Source organism: Emydura macquarii, unplaced genomic scaffold (assembly GCF_026122565.2).
Source record: "Emydura macquarii macquarii isolate MOO-44397 ecotype Brisbane River unplaced genomic scaffold, CSIRO-AGI_Emac_v2 contig_2681, whole genome shotgun sequence".
Taxonomy (NCBI): domain Eukaryota; kingdom Metazoa; phylum Chordata; order Testudines; family Chelidae; genus Emydura; species Emydura macquarii.
The window spans coordinates 3,138,170-3,164,109 of NW_027132818.1; the positions used below are offsets into that span (position 1 = coordinate 3,138,170).

The following is a 25,940-nucleotide window of genomic DNA, read 5'->3' on the forward strand; positions in this document are numbered from 1 at the left end:
AAACTATTTCCTTTTCAGGGATCGTTCTCATAAGAGACTTTTAGTTAACTGGATTGGTAGCTAAAAGAAATGGAGATAGTCTTACTTTTTTTTCCTCTTCCTCCTCAAAACTTTGTTCTAGCGTTTTCCTTTCACTTCCTCTCACTCCCATATTTGTTAGATTTTCACACTTCATTTCTGCTTTTTTTTTGTGTGTGTGTCTTTCTCATCTTTTCTTAACTCTTCTTTGCTTTCCCCTTCTGGGATTCTTCCAAAGGCCACATCAGACTCTCCTGAATAGCCATGTGACTGGATGCAACTCTTAACTGTCTATCACTGTTACTCTTTTGGTTTACCAGAGGAGTTTGCTAGAGAGTGGCACAAGCTCTCTTACTGTATCCAAAAAAAAAAAAAAAAGTCCAGTAGTATGGACCCTGCTAACCCCCACAACAAGGGATCAAGCTTTGTCTAAAACTTGAGCATGCTGCTACAAGACCCCTGAACCAGTCACCCTTTCTTGTTATGTGCAAGAACTAAATTTAGAGTTTATGAATTAGAAATGTTTTTTCTATATTAACACTTTCTGTTATTTGAATAGAGTAAGATAGTTCGTGTCCTGAACCTTTGGCAGAAAAATGGAGTGTTTAAAATAGAGATCATTCAGCCTCTCCTGGATATGGCAGCAGGATCTAGTAGTGCAGCCCCAATGGCAGAAAATGCTACGAATAATGAAGGTATGGATGTGTCAGCACATCTTGTGAATTAAGTTATTGAACCAATGACTTGTCACTAGTTGGTACCTCAAGGTAAAGGTAAAGTTCACTAGCATACTTCAAAATTCAGTTTTACCACAAAAATTATATAGAAGAAGCTGAACTCATTCTGAATAAATGTTAGTGCTGTATTTTTATACATATGTTTTTGGAAATGATCAAAATGTGAGCTAATATGGATTTGGGTCTTTCCATACATCTAAGTGTGTATTGGGTCTATTGGGTATTGGATCTATTGGGTATTGATAGTAATGTTCCCACTAAAAAAATACTTCCTTCTTAATTTTCTTCTGGTATCTGAGAGACTTTTTGTTACTTTCTAGTGATGTAATTCCCATATTCCTTCTTTAAGCATCTGGCTCAGTAAAGTATGGGACGTCTTAAATTAGGACAGTGAAGTGATTAAAAAAAATTTAAAAAATTAATAGTGATGTTAAACAATAATGGAATACCATTTATTTAAATATTTTTGGGTGTTTTCTACATTTTTCAAAAATATTGATTTCAATTACAACCCAATACAAAGTGTACAGTGCTCACTTGATATTTATTTTTGTATTACAAATATTTGCACTCTAAATAAGAAACAGATGTTTACCAGGTTTGTTCTTTAGGGGGTACTCCTGGAGTGAGGGGCCAGCTGGGAACAATGCGGCACAGCATGGGGAGGAGAGGTGGGAAGGCAGTCCTGGAAGTGGTGGGCCAGCTGGGGGTGATGGAGCACAGCAATGGGGGTGATTCTGGGAGCAAGTAACCAGTTGGGAACAATGGGGCATGGTGTGGCAGGGATTGGGCATGGAGTCAATTAATTGACAGCCCTATTTACAGTGGAGAAACTTCATGCCCTAAAGCAGGGGTTCCCAACCTTTTTGGCTCGAGAGCCACAGATATCATTTTTACAACCCTGAAGGACCACCTGCCCTCTGCAAGCATCCCCTCCTCCCCCAATCCCACTGCAGCCAGATGGAAGGAGTTCAGCGAGGAGGCTGTCTCCTCACTGATTTCCTGTCTGTCTAGCTGCAGCAGGGAAACCACAAGTGTCCTGTAGCCCAGTGCGCTCCACCTGGGTCACTGGGCAGTGGCTCCCTTATGCAGTCAGGAGGATGGAAGATCAGTGCTTCCTTCCCTCTGGCTCCAGCAGGGACCCCAGTGCCTAGGGACCCAGGCAGAGCACTTTGCTGTCTACTGGAGTCAGGGGGAGGGGAGTGCCAATCTCCCATCCCCTTGGCTGCAGCAAGGAGCCTGCACCGATTTTGTAGCCCTGCAGCAACACGCTCCACCTGGGTCCTTAGGCAGTGGCTCCCTTCTGCAGCCAGCGGGAGGGGAGCGGCAGGCCACTTTGAAAGACCCTGTGGGCCACGGGTTGGGAACCACTGCCCTAAAGCATATAAAAATATTACCTGTGCATCATATTTTTAGTGACTAGTATTTGTTGCAACACAAAAAATTTGAGGTAAGGTTATTTAGACTGCATAATACTTTGGTGCAAGCCATAAAATGCAAGAAAATAATTGTCAATCAGTACCCCACCTACTCTCTAGTTCCCCACCTCAACCTTTTGCTTTCTCTGTACTACCTCCTTCCACCATTGTAGTGTCTTCATCCTCGTCCCGAACAATCAGTGTGTACTTCTGAGCCCCATGTTATGTTTTTTATTTTGATACGGGATTGGTGTTGCCTGGTATGTAGTATTGTACATGGTTTCAGCTGATATAAGTGAGGTATGGTGTCAGGTCACAAGATTTCTGTGAAATATGTTTTTCAATAATGTTTAGGAAGACTTATCACCTATTGTCACTTTTCCTAAACATACAGAAAAACAGATATCACAGCCCCCACTTGCTATGACCCAGTAACTCACTGACAGCCTTGCAAAACTCTCTCTGAGGTGTGACAGGTGAGCTGTATATTTTCCTTTTCCTGTATTGCCACTGGTAACTAGTAGACCACAAACTCCTTTCCTTCAGATTTAGCTGTGCAACCTTACTGATTTCAGAGTGATTGCATTAGTGTAATAGAGGGAATAATTTATCCCTGCAGTAAACAACTCTGTTAATGCATTACATGGAATAGAATACAGCTCAATCATAGCACTGCAGAGTCTATCCAGTAAAAAGTAGTGAACTTACTTTTGTCCCTTAAGCAAGCAATGTAACTGAATACACACAGCGAGTAAGTCTGGAGATCTAATTTTTCTGAGCAGAATCACACTCTTAGAAACATTACAAAACGTTTAGTCTTGCATTTGACTTCTAGGAAACACATTTTTCAGAATGTTGTTTGTTTTCCCTTCTGTAAGTCAACACTACAGTTATTTAAACTGTTTACAGATCCACAGATTAATGGAAATAAGTCAGGCATTGTGATATGCAGTGTTGTTGTAGCTGTGTCAGTCTCGGGATATTAGACACACAGAATGGTAATATCTTTTATTGGATCAACATCCAGTGCTGGATGTTGTCCAAGCTTTTGGGCTTACTCAGAGCTCTTCTTCAGATCTGGGAAACTTACACAGGCCTTGGCTACACTACAAAATTGAGTCAACCTAAGTTAGGTTGATGTACAGCCACCATAGTAACTACCATGATGGTTCATGTCCATGCTATGCCCCCTCTGTCAGTGGTGTGCATCTTCACCAGGAGCAGTTCCATTAACTTAACTTTGTGGAGCACTGACAGTTGGAGCCCTCTGCCACTTGGCTGCGGGCTGACAGCCAACAGGCAATGTCATTTAATGAGTGTCGCCCTCGCTACTTTGACTTAAGTGCTATGCCTTTTGTGGAAGTGGAGTTATTAGGTCAGAGTAGTGGGCGACTTACATTGGCCGGAGCAATGTTGTAGTGTAGACATTTACTGAGTTAAGTCGATGTAAACTGCCGTACATCCACCTAGCTCTGTAGTGTAGACCAGGCCTGAGTAAGGGTTGTTTTTTTTTTCTAGACCTGAAGAAGAGCTGTGTGTAAACTTGAAAGCTAGTCTCTCTCACCAACAGAAGTTGATCCAATAAAAGATATTCCCTCACCCAACCTGTCTCAGATACTGTGAAGCAGACATAATTGCATCATTTTCCCACTTAGGAATAGTATAGTAATATCTTTACTATATTTAATTTTGTGTTGAACCATTATAAGAAACCTATGAATGCTCATCTTTTTCTTATACTTCAGTGTTTAACTTTATTCATTAAGTATAAAAGGGTTGAAGTTTATATTATCTCAATGAAAAAATAAAAGTACATTTCCCAATAAAATTTATTTATATATCTAGGAGTTGTGGATGAAATTACTTGTTTTTCTACCACTAAAACATTTGTGTAAGAATTAAGTACAGAGGACAGCCACTAAAAAAACCCAAAGTCCTAAACATAGCTTTTTCTATTAGTTTTTTCTTACTTAAATTCATATGCATATATTAAAACATGCTGAAATGATTACATGGGTTTGTTAAACCCATTGCAAACTTGTCCTTTTTTGGAAGTAGTAGTGTAAAAGATGTCTTGGTATTAGATAACTTAATATACTGTATATGAGGCTTTGCTTGTGCTACTGCTAGTTCCTTCTACAGCAGCATAAGAAATATATACCAGGAAAAAACTGATTGTAAGATATAGATTAAATGAGATTTTAAAATCAGCTGATCACTTGGACAAATGGCTGATAGCCATAACAGATCCTGTAATAGTTTTCTACATAGATTTGTCTTAGATGGATAAAGGGACTAAAGAGAATCATGAAAACTATATTGTTTCTCCTTAAATAAACAGTTGGATAGGAACCTAAAATAAATCATTGAATAAAATAATGTATTAAGAGTCAAAACTTGTAAATAGAACTGATTTTATGAGTGTATTGACATGCAGTGTTTGGTGCTGTTTCAATAGGTAAGTTTTCGCTTTCACCGTCTTTAAAAAAAATTGTGATACTACAAATGAAATATTGGGTCAAAGTTTCACACGCTGGACTCTCCTATAAAATCCAGTATTCGTAGTTTTCTGTCATCAAATATAGAGCATGCAGATGCTGGGTAGTAAATAAGATATCTAAAAGAAGGATGGAGTATGTTATATGGGCCAATTGATAGTGATATAAACTGGAATATAGATCCATTGATTTGGCTAAATTTAATGTATATCAGCGATTCTTTTGAGGGGGGGCTAGGTAAATTTACAAAATGATGAGTATTACCATTTTATTGGAAGGTAAAATATTTTATATTTCAGATGTGGACTGTTAGTACTTTAAACTGTAGTGGATTGGTTTTCAGTGTTGTAATTCTCTTGCAGGTTCACCACCCCCTCCAGCAAAGGTTCCATCTGAGCCCACCCAAGTCACTGCTAATTCAGTTCCTACTGTGTCACAGTTGCCTAGTTCTGATGCCTTTGCAGCTGTAGCTCAGTTATTTCAGACAACACAAGGACAACAAGTAAGCTACCTGTATTTCGGTTACATGTTCTTCTGGAGGTGAAGTTATTATGTTGGGTATAGTAGGGCATTTACATTGGCAGGAGCAAGGCAGTTAGGTCGACGTAAGCTGCCTTATGTCAGCCTAACTCTGTAGTGCAGACCAGGCCTCAGTTTATAAATCCTTCTCTGGATTAGAGCAAACAAAATTTCCGACCTGAATTTATTGAAGTAGTCACTTTTTTTAAACTGTTCTCTCATATTTGTCATGGTTATGTATATGGCTTTCATACAAAATTCCATTCAGCTACAACAGACAACCCCTATGACTAATAAATTGCATGTAGGGCGTTCTTCTTCACTGATAACCATTTTACTAACTTTACTGGAGCTAGAGTACAAAAACTAAATTTATAAGCTCTGGTGGGTTTTGTATGGGGACTCTATTTTTAGGAGGAATATATTTGATTGTCCTGGGGAGGAAGAGCAGGGCCACATACAGTAGAACCTCAGAGTTACAAACACCTCGGGGATGTAGATTGTTCGTAACTCTGAAATGTTCATAACTCTGAACAAAATGTTGTAGTTGTGGTTCTTTCAAAAGTTTAGAATTCAACATTGTCTTAATATAGCTTTGAAACTTTACTTTGCAGAAGAAAAATTTTGCTTTTAGCATTCTTAATTTAAATGAAACGAACACAGAAAGTTTTCTTACTTTGTCCAAAAAAAATTTTAACTTTCCCTTTTTTTAATAGTTTGTTTAACAAAGTACAGTACTGTACAGTATTTGCTTTTTTGTTTTGTTTTTTTCCTGCTTCCTGATTGTGTACTTCCGGTTCCAAATGAGGTGTGTGGTTGACCGATCAGTTCATAACTCTGAGGTTCTACTGTATATCAAGATTGTCTGTATGAATCTCCTTCTGCCTCCTAGTGACTGCCCACCCAAAAAAGATCTGTTGCTGGGACTCAAGAATAAACAAATGAGTGCTATACCTGCACACAAGTATGTTCACCTCCTCTTAAAACTAGCCACCTGCCTAGTGTACATTTTTATATCTGAACCTGTCTTACAAATATTGTGTAACTTATTCTGTTAACAGGAGGAGTTCAAAAATATTTTTTTGAAATAGAAAAACTAATTTTGATTTAATATCTATCCTGTTAAGCTTCAGCAGATTCTTCAGACTTTTCAGCAGCCTCCAAAACCCCAGTCTCCAGTCATAGATAATACTGTGATGGCTCAGGTTCAGGCTATTACTGCTCAGTTGAAGACTACAACAACACAACCACCAGAACAAAAAGCTGCTTTCCTACCACCTGAGCAAAAAACTTCTTTTGATAAGGTAAGTCCTTTATTGTTCTTTGCATTCATAAGGATCATTTTAATATGGTAACTCCTAATGGGAAGATGGACATATACAGGAATTTCTAAATTCATCTTTGTGTGTGGTCAGTGAAGATCCCTGGTTTTGGGATGTGCCTCTGCACTGCTCCAAAGCCGGGACTCTGAAAAGCTCTGGTTGTTGGAGCCCATATGAACTTCATTTTGAGCTCTGAAATATTCCAGGTGGTATTTTGTGTAAAAAGGTGTGCACCAACCTCTGAACCTCCTACTGCTAGAATAGAAAATCAGAACTTCCTCTGGTCCTTTGACTTCCAAATCATTGACTGGTTTTCTTGTTTTCTTACATTAATGATAGACATTTGCTTTCAAAAATTGAATAAAACTGGTTTTGAACAGTTAGATCTGTTCCTAAACTTTACTTTTCTTTGCTCCTTGAGTAAATAGTGTTTTGTCTTTCGTTTCCAGAGTTGCTAAAATTTTATAGTAAGACATTTATATCCTTAATGTAATAGAAATATTTTAGCTGTTAACTATAAAGTATTTAGGAAAATGGATTTGGCTCAATGTAACTTCTTTCAGAAGCTGCTAGATCGATTTGATTATGATGATGAGCCAGAAGCAGTAGAAGACTCAAAGAAAGAGGACTCAGCTCCATCTCCTTCCATTTCTCAACCACCATTGTAAGTTTTATGATGTATAGTAAAATCAAACTAATAGGATTCATAAATTGTGATATTCCCCTGGTGCAATCCGGACTGGTGAATTGCTGTGTCACCGCCAATCTCCCACTCGCAGAGCATGTCTTGCTCTGCTGTGAGAACCCTCACTCCTGGGTTGTTCACACACAACCTCCAGCATGTAAACTACTCCCGAGTGAATGCTTCTAGCCAGCCACTCAGTGGATTATGCAACAGAATGACCCCAGCGAATATCCCCAGTCCCAGATGCAACAAAGTTTAACAAAGAAATTGATATGCACCTGCCTGTTACTCCAAGTGGAGTCTCCAACATACTTTAAACCTAACACACTGCTTTAGGTAAAACAAACACATTTATTAACTATAGAAGGATTATAAGTGATTATAAGTCAAAGCATAATAAGTCAGATTTGGTCAAGAGAAACTAGCAAAATGCATTCTAAACTAAGTTTAACACTTTCAGCAACCTTGCAAACTTAAGTGATTCTCACCACAGGCCGGCTGGTTTCCCTTCAGCCAGGCTCTCCCCTTTAGTCAGCACTTGTTGCTTGGTGGTGGTTGTGGATGGGGTGGAAGAGAGAGAGCATGGCAAATGTCTCCCCTTTTTATAATGTTTCTTCTCCCCTCTGGGGCTTTCCTCCCCCCCCAAGGTCAGGTGATAAAATAATGTCCTTATATGGACTCATCCATGTCCTGAATCAGTGAGCATTGCCTCCTCAGAGTTCCAGGCTGACCAAGGGAAGGGAAGTGACTTACTCGAGAGTCCAACTGATCCTCTGTTGATGTCCAGGCCAGTCCTTTGCTCCTGGAAGGCTGAGCTGGATTTGTCCTATAAACCTTGATGAGGTGTGAACTGCTCTCTGCTCCTGGTGAATTTTGCCTGGACATGTTTCAAGCCATGAGGACACATCTTTGGGAATATTACATAGTGAAGCCTCATAACTATACACATGAAATTGCAACAAACATAACAATAATGTATCTCATGGGTATACCATAGACATCGTATATGACATACGTTGCATTAAACAATACATAATTATACTGTAAGGGTGAACATGGGGGTGCAGGGCATTGCGCGCGCACACACACACACACGAAGGCTTCAATTAAAATTCCAGGTTATGACAATATAGAAGTAGAGTGTAAGTTTAAACAACGAGAGTTCTGTAGCACTTTAAAGAGTAACAAATTTAATTTCACCAGGCATAAGCTTTCGTGGGCTTCAGCCCACTTCCTCAGATGCAGTTGGTAGAAATAATACAGCGAATATTGGCAACATATGTAGGAGGCAACATATACATATCCAAAGGCATAGACAACAGTGGGGTAGCTGGATGAAAGCCAGGTACTTGAGGCCTAATGACAACCATTGAGTAGGAGGTGAGAATGGGTGATCAGAGCAAATTACATCTTGTAATGAGAGAGCCATTCCAAATCCCTATTTAAACCCAGTTTGAATGTGTCAAGTTTGCAGATAATTTCTAACTCAGCAGTTTCTCTTTGAAGTCTGTTTTTGAAGTTTTTTTTGTAGAAGTATAGCAACTTTCATGTCAGAGACAGTGTGCCCTGGGAGATTAAAGTGTTCTCCCACTGGTTTATGGATGTTATTTTTTATATCTGATTTGTGTCAATTTATCCTTTTGCATAGTGATAGTCCAGTTTGGCCAATGTACATGGCAGAGGGCATTGCTGGCACATGATGGCATATATAACGTTAGTGGATGTGCAAGTGAATGAGCCCCTTATGGTGTGATTGATGTGGTTAAGACCAGTGATGCTGTCACTAGAGTCGATGTGTGGGCAGAGCTGGCAATGGGGTTCATTGCAGGGATAGGTTCCTGAATTGGACTTCTTGTAGGGTGTGTGGTTGCTGGTGAGTATTTGCTTCAGGTTGGGGGGGCTGTCTGTAAGCCAGGATTGGTCTGTCACCTACTGCCTGAGCGAGAGACGGATCATCGGATAGGATAGGATCCACTAATGTTATATTTGCCATCATGTGCCAGCATGATGGTGCTTATCTCCATAACATATAAATGTTTCACAAATATTAATGAACTTACCTTCACAACATCCTGGCCTGATAGGGCCTGATATTTTAAGTGCTCCCGTTGACTCCAGTTACAGTAGTATGTAGCATTTCTGGAAATCAGGCTCCTGCTGTCTCAGGTTGAGCAGATTGAAAATGAGGAATTGACACTGAAAAGTTTGGTTTAAGTGATGCAGGACAAGTCACAAAGAAATCTGTGGCAGAGTCATGGCTAGAGTCCGGTTTTTCACAGTTCCATTCATTAAACACCTTCCAGTGTCTACAACAGAGTGGAGTTCTATAAATACCCTTATTCACTATGAAAATCTGGTTAATTTCCTGAGCACTGTCCATTCTGTGCACTGAATAAGGCATCAGAAGGCACTTCTCTGATCCCAGTGTGACAAACATCCCTCTTCTCTTCCCAACCTCCCTTGGCCAAAATTCAAGTCCTGCTCCAAAGCATGAGAGTACTAGTGTCTCAACAAAAAGGTGGTATGTTTTTTTTTGTTTTTTTTTTAATATGGGCAAAACGTGTTTCAATAACCTCATTCTCAGAAACAGCTGAACCTCTTTTGCTGAAATGTGGGTCAAACAATTAAGCCTAAGACAGACAATTGGCATGAAAAATTTCAGCCGGAATGATTAAATTTTGACAAAGTTATAAGCAATTGAAAATGGGGTCTTATAATGCAAAGTTTTAGATAGTCTTAATTAAAGAAATCACTTTCAGCTCTACCTATAATTGGGTGATTCATTTCTGTGGAGTATTCAGCTAAATTTTTTATCTAAATTTAAAGCAGGAATGAGATTTTAAATGTAAAAACAGAATGTTTACATTTTAACATTGCCTTGCCGCTGCTGTTTAGTGGATTTCCAGGAGAAGGTATGCAACAACCAGTATATCCACAGCTCCCAAATATAGACCCATTTCAACCGCGGATGATGGGAATGCAGCAAGATCCAATGCGTCACCAGGTAACTTTCATTTATTTGAGATTTATTTCCTTCATTAAATTGGTTACTTTTATTAATATGTATTTAGAATGTCTACTGGTCATACAAAATCATTTAATATTTTTGTTGCATGGAACTGGAAGGAAATCTGTTAAATATGAAGATATAATGTTTGTATACACCATTAGCTTTGATAAACAACTTGTACACATTCATAATTTCATGTGGGATCCCATTGACTCCAATTACACTACTTACATGTGTAAAATTAAGCATGTGTCTGCAGTCTCAGGGTCTTGTCAGTCCCCTAGAGTAGAAAATGTTTAGAAATAAGTTAGCATTGTGATTGCATTAATGTAATTTATGTATTCTAATGACACATTGCATGCAAAATTTTTCTGTTGAGCTTTGTAAGGGGCCACACAACTAGGGAGATATATAAATGCAGGTATAAACACAAATAGTTAATATGCATATATGTGCTTTTTTCTATATAAAACTTGCAATGCTGCTCTGAGCAAAATATGTGCAGCTTTCCATTAATCAAGCCAGGGGCTTATCATTATAGTTCAAGTAGTAATTTTTTCACTGAGACTGAAAATGCAAGTTTTTTCCCCTAAAGGTCCCACTCCCTCCCAATGGACAAATGCCAGGTTTTGGACTTCTCCCTACACCACAGTTTCCTCCCATGGCTCAGCCTGTGATTCCACCAACGCCAGCAGTGCAGCAAATTTTCCAATCTCCTTTCCCAGTACAGGGTGAACCACATACACAGAAAACACATCAACAGGTAAGGACTCTTGCGATCCAATACCATTTTAGGCTCCTAGTGCTTTAAAAGCACTAGCAAGCAATTTGTTAGGAGAAGACTATTGATGGTAACCTTACCCACAGGCATGCATGGAGGCAGCTTGCTTGATAGAAGTTTAGATGCTTCTACAGATGCTACAGCACAAGTGTTCTGCCTCTATCTAGTGGAAGCAATACCTACTTTTTGCCTGCTTCTCTTTGGGAAAAGCCTTGGATTTGGATCTTGCAGCCAGTCTGTTTACTTCTTCTCATCTCTCCCTCCTCCCTTCCATGCTGCAGGAATATTCTCTCTCCTCAAAGTCCTTGCAGTAGTATCAGTCTGACTCCATAATTCCACAGGTAAACTATATGAATGAACTCATTTTAAAAACTAACAAGGAATTTGAAACAGAAGTGAACTAAAAAATTCCAAGAAATTCTCCTTAAAATGAAAAATAGTAGGAAAGGGATAGTTCCCATATCCCAGAGTTTTTGGAGGATATTGGGGATTTAAAGGGGCTGACTCCTTCTTAAGAAGTGATCAGTGAGCAAATTCTGACTTAAATTATATAAAGTTCCTAAATACAAGAAGCTGAAATTTTGCCATCTCTAAAATGAATTCTAAGACTTTGTCACTGAACAGTGAAGGAGCAATATTCCTAAGGAGCGTAGGGTCAGACTTTGAAAGGAGATTGATTGCATTCTCTGCAGCCTTGTATGTACGTGCAGCCTGTGTAGTCACCTCCAGCACTTCCCTTTCTTTTATTAAAGATAGTAAATCATGCAAATGGAGATCCTAAAAATGTGTTTACAAAAAAAAAGACTCTGGAATCCATACCAAGTTCTCTCCATTTATGATGCAGCCTGTGATATCACACAATTTTCTTCATGCTCTTTATTCTGTTCCACAATAGCCAGAATATACATTCAGTTGCAGTCCTGGAATACATGCTATCTTTAGAACCTATCTGATTCAGGCTCCCATTACAGTAGAACCTCAGAGTTGTGAACTGACCAGTCAACCACACACCTCATTTGGAACCAGAAGTACACAATCAAGCAGAGACAAGGGGGGGGGAAGCAAATACAGTACAGAACCGTGTTAAACGTAAACTACTAAAATAAAGGGAAAGCAGCATTTTTCTTCTACATAGTAAAGTTTCAAAGCTGTATTAAGTCAATGTTCAGTTGTAAACATTTGAAAAGAGCAATCATAACATTTTTTTTCAGTTTTGAACATTTCAGAGTTACTAACAACCTCCATTCCTGATGTGTTCGTAATTCTGAGATTCTATTGTATAATCACAAAAAGTTAATTGTTGAGGCCTTGAATGTAAACAAGCTTTCTGTGCACAAAGTCAAAAATGACTGCTTTCTTCAGGCTAAGAACTTTAGAGTTACTGGCAAATACTAGAAATAATCCTTTCTTTCCACTAGAGAGAGAGATTTACTTCTTTTAGGAGACACTAAGTAGTGAGAGTGCTGGTTCAGACTCTCCCTCCCTATCAGGGCCAGGTTGAGAAGGTTTCTTTTGTCAGCTTGGATTAAATCCACTTGGGACCCCAGGGTGTTTCAGACGTTGTGCAATGTGACTACATTAGGTTTTTCCAGGCATTTCTTCTGTTGATGAGATCAACATCTGGTCTCTCTTCAGAGATCACTTGTATCACTGAAGTTCTTCAATCCCTGAGAAGGTGGAACAAATTTAGAAACATGACTGAGGAAAACCTGTGTCTAAAATTCCTACTGTCTGTTTTTTACTGGGGTTGCATGACTGATCCAGTGCAAGTAAGAAAAATAGTTCCTATGATAATTCAAGAGGAGCATCCATTATTTCAGATTGTAGGCAATTGGCAAAACCATGAGACACATGGCTCCTCACAACTGCTTCCTCTATGATTTAGGATGAGACCTACCCCCTCTCTTTTGAGAATGTAAGTCTTTTGAGTTCTGCATTGGGTAGAATCTACTAGTTTTAGCATCATATGTTCAGGCAAAACTCAGGTTTCAGGCTACGTGTTCAGGGGAGTGAGAACTGAACTGCAGAATGCTTTAGTCTTTCAAGAGTTGGGGACTCTGAAGATAAGTTTATTTGCTTTAGGTAACAATAAGTTGGACTATTTCTGCTTCTGTAGCTTTGAGAAAGGCAGGTGACTTCATTAATTTGGCCAAACTAGATGAACATAATTATACCTTTTGTCCTTGAAAATTCATGTGATTAATGTGGCTGTGACAGTTGAAAAACTGGGCCTGTAGCTGCTTGATAAAATTTATTCTCCCATTTCATGGAAGTGATGCCTTACCTTCGTTGTAGGTATCTCTCATGAGAGGCCTGATACTAGAAAAGGTCTGAGAAAAGGAATATGGAGAGAAAGGTGGGCGATTGGGAGGCATGGGAAAGAATGAGATGGAGTCATGCTCCCTGCTTTTGAATGGGGAGGGAGGAGGATAGAAGGGATTCTGGAGTACAAGGAAAGGTGGAATCTGTTAAAAACTTTTAATCCAGAAAGTGTTAAGCATTTAAATCTCAAATTCTTAAAATATGGATAAGACTCCCCCTACTCTCCTATCATTCCATTATATCATCTACAACCCCCTTAATCCACCCAGATTTGACTTCCTCCTGTGGACTTTGCTTAAAGTCTGCAGGAAAGGAGAGCCCACACTGGGCCTCATAAGACATTTCAGAGCAGAGTTCCCTTCTTAAAAGCTGAGAGGCAGGAGCTCCCTTGAGTCCCCTCCAGACTCTGCTTCCAGTTGTTTATAATGTCCTCTGCCCCAGTTTGTAGCACATGAGTGGTTCTCTGAGTAAAACAAACAGACAAAAGAAAGTCCTCTCCCCTCCCTTTCCCTTATGAGAGAGGGGAATCTGTATGAAAACAAAAAGAGGCAAAAGTGGTCTGGCTAGCAGGTAGATTTTCTGGATTCAGCCTTTTGGGTTTAGTCTGTAAGCAGATTTGTTGTCTTTTGTTGGGGGCTACCTCCAGGCCCTCTTCTGGGGGTGTGCTGCTTTGTAACTGGGCTGTGCCACTGTCTCCTTCTTGGCTGACCTGTCTCTGCTGTCAGCAGTTTTTGAGGTGGAGCAGTCCTTGTTCATGGCCCCTTCCTATGACAAGTTTTCTCTCTTTAAGCTCCCCCCTTTGTGCGCCCATTTGTGCTGAACAGGCCTTATTGGTGCTGAACAGGCCCAGAAGAGCTTGTTAGTTTCCTCCCCACCAGAGTGAGAGCATGTCCCTTCACACAGACCTTATTTTGTCAGTGATTTAATCTTTGGGTGCTCAGTTGAAAGAAAATTTTCAAACAAAATACTCAGTTAAAGTTGTAAGTGGGGAATTTGAAGTGTTAGTTAGATCAAATATTTTTTACTGTTGGGGCTTACTGTCGTAGAACACATTGTGAGACAGAGTAGGTGACTTTCAGCAGGTTGTTCTTCGCTTGACTGTCATTAGTTATTCGTATCCCATTCTTACTGTAGAAATATTTTATTTAACATAACATGCTGAAATTAAAAAACAACTATTAAACATTGAAGATAAGTTTTGCATGAGTTATTTTAAAATGTTGACATAGTAATAATATTTATCACAAATGTATTTATGCTTCTTCAAGTGCTTGCTCATGTCAATTCCATTCTAGGTGTGTACATGTGCCTCTGTGCACGGTTACCGGAATTTTTTTCCCTTAGCAGTATCCGTATGGCCAGCTCTGGCACTCTCTGGAGTCCTGTGCACATGCCGTGGTATATGAGGCGTTGGCAGCCCTGTGGCCCCTCAGTTCTTTCTTTCCGTCACTGACGGTTGCTGGAACTTCTTGCTTGCTTGTTACTGCAAGTGCTACAATTTCTCATATATATATAAAAAAAAAATAGTTAGTTTAGTGTCTGTTGTTTGTCTGTTAAGTCATGTAAATAGTTAGTTAAGTGTTAGTCCTGTTAGGGACCTCCACCTGGGAACGGGGCATGCTCCAGCCCCCGGGCTTCAAGCCATACACTACCTGCAACAAACCGTTCTCGCTTAGTGACCCCCCACAATACTTGCTTAAAGTGTCTGGGGGAATCGCATAGGAAGGATAAATGCAGGATTTGTAAGGGAAGACTCAGAAAGAGAGAGAGAGATCCGCCAGAAAGCCCTACTGATGGAGGTGGTTCTGAGACCAGCCTCAGAACCGTCTTTTCCACCTCGGTGCTGAGCACAGCATCGGTACATAGCGCCCCACCGGCACGAGAGCCGTCGTAGCACCATTCTTCTTCTCCATCAGATAAGAGGCAGAGGAAGCAACGCTCTGACGGGCCATCCCCCTACACTGAAGAAGACAAGGGATGCTGGGTCAAACGTGGGTCCTCTATCGGACCAGCCGGCTGTGTCGGGACAACCAGAGCTGGACTCACCATTAGAGCTACCCCTAACTCTTGGTAGTGGAAGGGGGCCTCTCCAGCTTATGGTGCCATCAGTGCTGGTTTTGTTTCTTGTGGGGAGACCCCGGATGGCCCTTCCCCTGCCTCCGACTTCTAAACCTCCTCTGGCACCGGGGAGAGGGAAAGCACCAGTGTCTAAAGGGAAGCCCACAGTGGGACCCTCTCAGTGACTGCACCGCTCTCCCGAGCCACAACGTACATCACCACGGACCTGGTCACTGCAGAGAAGGTCCCCACCTTCATGGAGCCGGTCCCCAAGATTGCATTCCCTGCCCCTGGGACAATCCCTGATGGCTGAGCGGCAGTGGCCCCAGTCTCTGGCAGCAAAGCGGTGCAACTTCTGGTCTTCAGCATCGAGGAATTCACCCATGGCTGTGCAGCGCTAAACTCGTTCTCCAGCACCAAAGCCTTCACCACAGATTATTGGCACTGGGACACTTGTCCGCAATGTGGTGGCTTCAGTCCTGTTCCTCTTCCCAGCATAGGTCCCTGTTGGCGCAGTATCAATCTAGGAAGTCCCATCATTGTTCCCTGACATCTCATTCTCCGATGCCACTCCACTCATGGCGATGCTCATCAGGGCATCATGAGACCCAGAGGTCGAGATTCCGGTTCCCCTTTCCATGGCACTGCCCTACGGCACCACAGGACACCTGGAGGGAGGCAACGGTAGCCCCTCTACGGTCTTCGGGAAGCGATTCCTTCTCCTCAGGGAGGATAGACCCCTACCTGTTCTTGCCAGTGCCATCTTCCAGAGGCGCATGAGCAAGGTCTGGGCCTCAGTGTCTTGCCCAATGGCCATTTTGGAACCCATGGGGATTTCCCGTGGCCCCAGGATCGTACTTTTACCAGTCGTCGGATAAACGCTCAGCAGCATGGATGGGCCCAGAGGGGGCTAAGGACTCTGCATCAGAAGCAGACACCGAGCCTCGAGAGGGGCCATCGACATCAGTCCCCCTGCAGCAGGAGGAGATGCCACCACCTATCTTGTCACTGCAGTCATCTTCCTCATCCCTAGACAAGGCAGTCACCGTGGTGCCGTCTATTCCATTGGATGATTTTCGGGCCCACCAAGAGCTTCTGGGTCTCCAGTCTGGGCTTGGAGGCAGAGGAGCTCAAGGAGACCACAGATAACCTCTTCCAGGTGCTGGCAACTGCAGTACTGGCTCGGATCTTTGTGCCAGTACACGAAGGGGTACTCCAAAGTGGCTAAGGCTGTGTGGCAAACACCATCTTCCCTGCCACGTATGTTCAAAAGGGCTGAGAAAAAAATACTATGTCCCTGTGAAGGGATTTGAGTATCTATTTACAGACCCTTCCCTAGGATCCCTAGTGGTGGCGACCACTAACGAACAAGACAGCCAGGGTCAATTGAGCTCGACACTGAAAAATAAAGACTACAGAAAATTGGATTTATTTGGGAGGAAAGTTTATTCGACGGTGAGCCTCCAATTTAGAATAACCAATTAACAGGCATTACTGGGGAACTACAATTATAATCTCTGGGACTCCCTTAAGCATTTAGGAGATGTACTGCCTCAGGAGAAGGCACTGGACTTCACCACCATCCTGGAGGAGGATAGGACAGTGGCCAGAGCCTCCCTGCAAGCAGCCTCGGATGCGGCATGTTTGGCAGCAAGATCTATGGTCTCTGCTGTCTCCATGTGCCGGTGCTCATGTCTGCAATCATCAAGTCTATCCCAGAAAGGTGCAGCAATCCATACAGGACCTCCCGTTTGATGGAAGCGCACTTTTCTCAGATCAAACCAATGCAAGCTCCATAGACTAAAGGACTCAAGGGTCACTCTGCATTCATTGGGCCTTTATACACCACAGGCTTTGAGATCGCAGTGTTGCCCTCAGCAGCAGCAGCCTAGGTATCAGGCATCACACTTCAGCCCCTACAGAAGGAAAGAGAAGGGTAAAGGCTTCAGAAGATGCTGACCGGCCCTGACCTCATCTGCTACCCAATCAGGGCCCTCCTGGTGCTCGTGTGGACAGCGCCAGTCATTTTGATGGTGCGCCCAAGGACGGCATTCCAGTCTTGAACCAGGATTCTCCTTCCCAGCTGTTACTGAACCGCCTTGTCCCTTTACTTCCACATGGGCCTGGATAACATCAGACCATTGAGTCCTTGGTATAATTTCAGCCCGCTATACCCTACAGTTTTCTCCCCCCACAACCCTCCTTCAGGGACCCCCTTTCACAAGCAACTTCTCATGCAGGAGGCAGAGAACCTTCTCAAGGTGGAGGCTATAGAGGAAGTTCCGCCAGATGTGAACTGGTACTTCCTTATCCCCAAGGCGAAAGAGGGCCTCAGACCCATCCTAGACCTGCATCATCTTAACAAGTATGCCAAGAGGCTGAAGTTTCGCATGGTCTCCCTAGCCTCCATTATCCTTTCCTTGGATCGAGGAGACTGGTATGCTGCCCTCAACCTAAAGGACATGTATTTCCACATCATGATATTTCCTGGTCACAGATGCTTCCTCAGGTTCATGGTGGGTCATTCCCACTATCAGTTTATGGCCCTGCTTTGTGGTGCATCTTCCGCCCCAAGGGCATTCACAAAGTGCATGGCAGTGGTGGCTGCACACCTGAGATGTCGGGGCATGCAGATTTACCCATACCTGGACAACTGGCTGATCAAAGGTAGATCCCAATCTCTGGTCCAGAACAGCCTCGACTTAGTATGCACCACCTATCATCACGTGGGCCTAATGATAAACGGACAAAAATCAACATTAATACCTGTCCAGTAAATAGAGTTCATTGGAGTGGTTCTTGACTTCACGCAGGCCAAGACTTTTCCACCGCAACCTTGATTCGAAGCCATGTCGGACCACCTCATGCGCTTACACACCTCTCCCCTCACAATGGCCCAGACTTGCCGGCAGTTACTGGGTCATATGGTGTCTTGCATGTATGTGGTGTGCCACGCATGTCTATGGCTCAGACCATTAAAGTCATGGCTGACCTCAACATATGCCCCGAGTAGGCACACCTTGGACTGAGTGGTTACAGTACCCCCTCACGTCTTGTCCCCCTAAGTTAGTGATTAAATCCCCTGTCGGTAATGCAGGGCATGCCTTTCGAAGAATTGGTTCTCAGTCACCTTGGTACTGGATGCTTCAGACTTGGGATGGGGGGCCCATATCAGCTCCAGTGACAGTACCCAAGGGATCTAGTCACAGGAAGACCGCAACCTGCACATAAATGTCAGGGAACTCAGAGTGATATGCCTGGCATGCGGGGTGTCTCTTCCCTTCATATCAGGCAAGATAGTTCAAATTCTAACAGACAATACTGCCACAATGTACTATATAAACAGGCAGGGTGGGACTTGCTCACCAGCCCCGTGCCAGGAGGCAATGTATCTGTGGAAACTCACAGTACAGCACAACATTCACTTTGTGGCCTTCCATCTCCTAAGTATCAAGAACACCACGGCAGACCTCCTCAACAGGTCCTCCTTACCCCGCCACGAGTGGTCACTTCATCCAGAGGTGGCCAGCATGATCTTCCAAAGGTAGGTTTCTCCCCAAGTGGACCTTTTTGCATCCAAGCTGAACAAGAAGTGTCATCAGTTCTGCTCGATATGAAGGATCACTATTCAATGCCTTCCTTTTCTCATGGATGGGAGCTCTTGTGTACGCCTTCCCACCCGTACCGCTGATACATAATCAAGAGGGACAAGGCAGATACTATCCTGATAGCACCTGCATGGCCTCGCCAGCTTTGTCCAGCACACTGCTGGAGCTGTCAGTCATCCATCTCCTCTTCCCCCCAAGTTGCCCCAGTGGCACAATCTCCTCTCCCAGAACGGGTTGGCTCCTACATCCGAATCTGGAATCCCTGCAGCTGACGTCATGGAGACTGAGTGGCTGAACCCTGAAGAACAGGCATCAGCAAATCCTGATGGGCAGCAGAAAACCCTCCACTAGGGCATCGTATCTGGCCAGTGGAAAAGGTTCACTGACTGGGCATTATCTTAGGGAGTCGTGCCCCAACAGGCATCGATCCAGGCTTTTCTAGATTAAGGTGCAGCAGGTAAACTTCAAGGCCTAGCTATCTTTTCATTGAGGATTTACCTGACAGCCATCTGCACATTTCACCCTCCAATACAAGAGAAATCCGTTTCCCATGGCATGACGTTTAGGTTCCTGAAGGGCATAGAGAGGGACCCGTTCCTCCCTGGGATCTGAACCTAGTTCTATCCAAGCTCAAGGGGCCCCCTTGGAGCCCTTGGCTACCTGTCCACTGTTGTCACTTCTCCTGGAAAGTGTCCTTCCTAGTTGCGATTATCTCAGCAAGAGGGGCATCTGAGATTAGAGCGCTTACCTCAGGGTCACCGTACACAGTCTTCTATAAGGACACGGTCCAGTTGCGACCACACCCAGCCTTCTTACCCAAGGTAGTGTTTGTATTTCATTACAACCAGGATATATTTCTTCCAGTGTTCTTTTCGAAACCTCATGGCTTGGAAGAATAATGAGGGTGGCACACACTTGATGTTAGGGGGGCTTTGTCCTTTTACATCAAAAGGACAAAATCCTTCCGTAAGACCACACAGCTTTTTGTTGCAGTGTAAGATAGGATGAAAGGCTTACCTGTCTCCCAGTTGATTTCCTCTTGGATGATTTCCTGCATCAAGTTTTGCTACGAGCAAGCAAACGTTCCTCCGCCAGGAATTGTCAGAGCCCATTCCACCAGAACACAAGCTTCTTCAGCAGCGTTTCTGGTGCAGGTACCTATACAGGACATCTGTAAGGCCACTACCTGGTCATCGGTACACACCTTCACGTCCCACTACACCATCGTTCAGCAGGCGTGGGACAACTCCAGCTTCAGCAGGGCAGTGCTGCGAACGGCTTACCTGTGAACTCTGAGCCTATATCCAAGGTACTACTTATGAGTCACCTAGAATGGAATCAATATAAGCAAGAACTTGAAGAAGAAGAAAAGTTGACGGCAAGAAGGAATTGAAGGGGCGCAGGGCCAGCAGCGCTTCATATACTGTGGCATGTGTGCGGAGCTCCAGAGGGCACCAGAGCCAGCCCTATGGATACTACGAAGGGAGGCGTGCACACACCTAGACTGGAATGGACATGAGCAACACATCTCGAAGAATAACAGTTACAAAGGTAAGTAACCATCTTTTATTAATATAAAATATAAATATTGAATAAAAACAGTAAAATCTGTATTTTGGACAAAATCATATCATGGTTTTGATTCTAGATATATGTGAATTTAGTTTAATTTAATTCAGTCTAGTCACAGACTGGAATAAAATTACTATTTGCAGTAATAACGACATTTTAACTTGTGGGACATTTTAGGATATGGAGGTGGAACAGCCCTGTGTTCAGGAAGTTAAACGACATGTTTCTGATAACAGAAAATCAAGATCTAGATCAACATCAAGGTAAGCTAATGTTATTTTCTAGCACTGAAAATATATGCATGCTAGGTTTTTTTATATTTAGCTTTAGAATATCTCATCAAAAAGATTCAAAGTGCTTTACTAGCAGTCTGTGTGATGAGGAAGGATAGCCCTATGGTTAGTGTGGTAACCTGGGACCCAGTTCCCTTCTCTTCCTGTGTGACTTTGAGCAAGTTACTAAGGGTTTGTCTAAACTGGGAAATTTACTGGTATAATTTTACCACTATCGGGATAGCGGTATAAATCCCTATGTGGATACTCTTATTAAGAATTATGCACACAGGACATATGATATTTCTCTGCTGGTAAATTTCCTTGTAGACAAGCCCATACTGTGTCTGTGCCTCACTTCCCCAGGGATAAAACGACCTCCTTACTGTACAGGGTGTGTAGTGGTGATAAATGCATTTAACAATTGTGAAGTGCTCAGATTCTACAATAATGGGGCCATATAATGGGGCAGTAGATATAGGGATCACTCTTACATCTCTGAAATGCAGCAGCTACTTGAGTGGAATGTGGCAGCCATTCAGAGCCATTAACATCATACTTCTCTTGTCATAGAAGTGAAGAACAACTTCTCCATTTGCAGTTATTGGAGAAATCTTAAGTAGACAGAATGTAATTATTTAATTTGGCCAGGATTCTAGAGTCACAACATTACTTTTTACAAAAAGAACCATGTGATCTTGAATGATTTTGTGGGCTGTAAGTTTTGCCGATCAGAAAGACAGCTTATACAAACAGAATGCTGGGATACTGGTTCCACTCTGGCTAAAAGCAACCTGTATTTATATGGCAAAACCATCTACTAAATTACCAGGGCCACTCCTTTGTTGCACTTTACTTGGGTTTTTTGGAGGATTACCATGGAAATACCTTCCAGGCCTAGGTTTGTTTAGCTTTAAATCATAGTGTAAAGTAATATATGCATTAATTTTTTATGAAATTATTTAATAAAAAAAGGTTTTCCTCGCTTATAGGTGAAAGTATATTCTGTGATATAATAGATATTGGATTTAGTGCCATAATATAAGAGTAACATAAAAGTGATAAAGGATATCAGAAGTTGAAAAATGATTGACCTGCAGATAGAATAATAATCTACAATAAATTTGTAGTATAAAGTATGTCTAATCACATAAGTTTACTGTTGGCATAAATACTTATTTGGGATACACCATGTACTGTTAAATATAAATGTCTGGTGTGTACACACACTAATGCTTGATTTCAAAGTTTAAAAAAAAAAAAATGCAGCTGTTGAACTTTGACTTCTGATGAGTCAAATAGATGTTTATACTGTGTGTTTAGACAAAGCGTTGCATGTTTTAATATTTTTATTTAAAAATAGATCTCCAAAAAGGAGACGATCGAGGTCTGGATCTCGGTCTCGAAGGTCGCGTCATCGTCGCTCTCGTTCCCGATCTCGGGATAGGCGCCGACACTCTCCTAGATCTCGGTCACAGGAAAGACGTGAACGAGAAAAAGAGAGAGAACGCAGGTCAAAAGGCCTTCCTCAAATCAAACCAGAAACTGTTAGTGGTGAGTCCTCTCCTTTGCTCATTTTACTTTCAAAGGAAAGGCAGCTTTAGGGCAAAATTGTTCTTATTATAGCATCATTTCTCGGGTGATCAAGATTTTCTCTGTAAACAGGTGAGTTTTGTGAAAAAAGTGAGGAAACTTCTTTTAGCAGTTTGAGTTCTGTGAGATTGAAGAAATTACTACAATTCCAGACAAATGTTACACCTAAAACAATTTAAATTTCTAATGTGGAACTTGGCTTCTAAACATAATGCTTTTGATAGGTTTGGGAGATTTGTGGAAGAATTATAAATGAGTGAAACATCACTCTTTGAGCATTCTCAGCGGAATGAAGTATTTTGCAGTTTAATGATGCCTCCCCTACTTGACCTCCTTGCATGTTGTCTGCTCAATATGACAAACTGGTGGGAAGAAATGAGGGGAACTGCTGCTTTAACTGTTGCTGCCTTAATTTGAATGAAATAACTCTTTACTGAAACACAACAAAATTGTTCTTCACTACCACCCATTTAAAAAAAAAGACATGCCAGCGATCTAAGAATGACCATATTCGGTTCGACCAGTGGTCCATCTAGCCTAGGATCCTGTCTTCTGACGGTGGCCAGTGCCACTCAGAGGGAATGAACAGAAGTAGGTAGTTTTTAATCCAAGGGACATAATGAACCTACAAGCTTCCTCATCATCCTACCCAAATGAGGCTGTGGCAGGACCTAATAATCTCTTGCCACAGGATGATTTTAAGGCCCATCAGGACCTATTGAAGCAGGTTAAACTTGAGGCTGGAGGTGGAGGAGCTCAGGGAGACCTTGCATACCCTCATTATTGACATTTTGGCTTCCGCAGCCCTGACCAAGGTTGCCTTCAGTAAGGCAATAAAGGGCCCAATCAAGGCTCTCTGGCAGACTCCCTGTTCTCTGGCCCCTACATCCAAATGGGCAGAGAAGAAATAATGTGCCCCTGCCAAGGACTTTTGTTACCCAAATAACAAATATTACAGGATCTTATTCGGGGATAAGGCAACAAGCCACGTTTATTGTGAACACAGAAACTTGGTAAATAGTATTAAAGAAAAGAAAAGTACCAACACTGTAATAACATTAATATTGTGCTTTACTTAGTGAAATAGCATTAATAATAATGTAAACACTAGGAAAACATTATTAACATTATATCAATACTACAATTACAGAGACACATGTTTCAATTGATGCTTTCATTCACACTCACACAGACTGACAGGCATACACAAACAGGGAGACAGACAAACATACATAGGGATCTTCCAGATGTCATAGTTACCAGCCTCTTGGTGCTCATGATAGTCACTGGCCAGGTGACTAGAGCATGAGGATGAGGAGCAAGGTTCTGCCGATGTGCATCGGTACTCCTGGCTGATGTGATGTTGTAGACCCGAACCTCCAGCCTTCATCTTCTTGTCCCATTTTATAGGGAAAGAAACCCATGTCAATCTATTGGTTTTGCATTGTCATGCTGCAACTGCATTCTTGGTATGATCCTTAATCACCCACATCGTTGCAAGCCTGATCAGATTTTGTCCTTTGAAATGTGCTGGCTCCAAAGTTATCAGGGTGGGTTCCTCTTCGGCCGTTTGATCATCTTTGCTTCTTTCTTCTTCACTCAAGCGTGAGGCTGGTGTTTTCTTCATGTCTGTTTCGATATCCCTTACTCAGACCAATTGTTCAATCACTCTTTTTGTCTACACCCAACTCAATTGCTCGGCCATTCACACTTCAATCACTCAGGGCCAACTCCTAGCTGAAGAACTTACATATTATTTTTAGAGCAAATCTTATTTCATTTTTGGTAGTGTCTTTCACAATTAGATGCATTACATTGCACAGTGTGGCTTTTGTACTTAGAATAGGATTTTTACAAATATATTGGAAGCAGGTAAAATTAACAGCTAAACTGGCCAGTGGACATAGTACAGACATTTACAAACAATCTTAAAATTATACAAAGTGCAGACAGACTTGAATTAACATTTAAAAGGGTAGAACAGTAAGAGTCAGTCTGAGGTTTTAGCTTTTGATTCAGACTGATGTGCCTTTTGGTAGGAAAAGGGGGGGTGGGGGTTTGTGGCTCTGTTCTTACATATATTTCAAAAATAAGATTTTGGCCGACACTTTGACTATTTTTCTCCCACCCTCTCCTGGGGTCCCTATAGTGGTCACGAGAAATGAAAGAGACTGGCAGGGACCACCCCGAAACATAAGAATGTGAAGAAGTCAGACCTTTTTGGTAGAAAGTTTATTCAATGCGGAGCTTGCAGCTTCATATCACCAACCAGCAGGTGCCGTTGGGGAAATACGATTTTAATCTTTGGGACTTATTTAATAAGTTCAAAGATTCCTTGCCCCAGGATTCTAAACAGGAATTTGCAGCCCTCCTGGAAGAGGGTAAAAGTGTGACCAAGACCTCTTTGAAAGCTTCAATTTATCTTTAATGGCCATTTTAACACAAGCCTTAAATTTGCAAAAGTAAAATTTAAAAGTGCTAGTAGTAAAGTTCTAAGTGTCATACTTCTTTTCCTTCTAGTTTGTAGTACTACACTCTGGGTAGGACAACTGGACAAAAGAACAACTCAACAGGATGTCGGAAGTCTTTTAGAGGAGTTTGGCCCGATTGAATCTATAAATGTGAGTATGCCTTGGTTATAAAGAGGTCTTTTATTTATAAATAACCCATTTATTTATAACAACTTTTTGTTTGTATTCATTCCCCAGATCAACACTTGCCTTTTTTTCTATACCATTATCTCTGAGCTATTGCCACACTTAGATTTGTGGAAAATATGAGGCGGTTGCTACAAGAGACTTGCTTTTAAAAACAACATTGCTCTTGGGGTTAACCAATGGCTGGTCTACACTGGTGTTGATGGGAGATACGCAAGCTGCATTATGTAGCTTGCGTATTTCCTGTCGATGTACTTATGTTCACATAGTGCCGCGTCTTCACAGTGCTGCATCAGCAGGAGACGCCCTCCTGTTGACACTGCCTTATTCCTTTTGGGGTGGTGGATTAATTCAGTCGACTGGAGAGTGCTCTCTGATCGACTGAGCAGATCTACACAGACCTGCTTAATCGATGCCGTTGCATCAACGCCTGCTACCACGACAGTGAAGATATACCCTCCAGAAGGGTACCCCAATTTCATGAGAACCGTGCTTTGTCTAAGGAGACCCAAGTGAAAGATGGTGAATGAGGAGCTTAGCTGCAGGATGCTCGCTGGACTGTTGGTATCCTCCTTTTTTCTGCTCTACATTTGCTTGTGTGGAGACCCTTGATTGCAGAAATTTGTGTTTGTAATATTCTGCTAGTACACTTCTCTTCCTACTTCTTTTAATCTTATAGCAGTGTCTCTACATTTTTGTTCTTTGATCTAGCTTATATTTCTACTAGCAGTGAAACTTAAAAAAAAATTTAAAAAGCACAAATCCATAATTTGGCTGCAGCTTCTCTCTGTAATTTCTCAAAACAAATTAGGGGAACCACTGCAAAAATACATTTTAAAAAATAATTATTCTTAGTGATTACAACCATTG

General features: G+C 42.0%; 1 protein-coding gene across 2 annotated transcripts in view; it reads left to right on the plus strand.

Moving 5' to 3' along the window:
* The window catches only part of SCAF4 (SR-related CTD associated factor 4), a 76,250-nt gene that overhangs the window by 20,180 nt on the left and 30,130 nt on the right, over window positions 1–25,940 (plus strand). For both annotated transcript variants that reach the window (XM_067565612.1, XM_067565613.1), the window contains 9 exons: window positions 578–713; window positions 5,034–5,173; window positions 6,318–6,494; window positions 7,076–7,176; window positions 10,093–10,201; window positions 10,803–10,970; window positions 20,726–20,811; window positions 22,184–22,374; window positions 24,934–25,034. In XM_067565612.1, coding sequence (XP_067421713.1) covers window positions 578–713; window positions 5,034–5,173; window positions 6,318–6,494; window positions 7,076–7,176; window positions 10,093–10,201; window positions 10,803–10,970; window positions 20,726–20,811; window positions 22,184–22,374; window positions 24,934–25,034 — 1,209 coding nt within the window. The remainder of the gene's footprint in view (window positions 1–577; window positions 714–5,033; window positions 5,174–6,317; window positions 6,495–7,075; window positions 7,177–10,092; window positions 10,202–10,802; window positions 10,971–20,725; window positions 20,812–22,183; window positions 22,375–24,933; window positions 25,035–25,940) is intronic.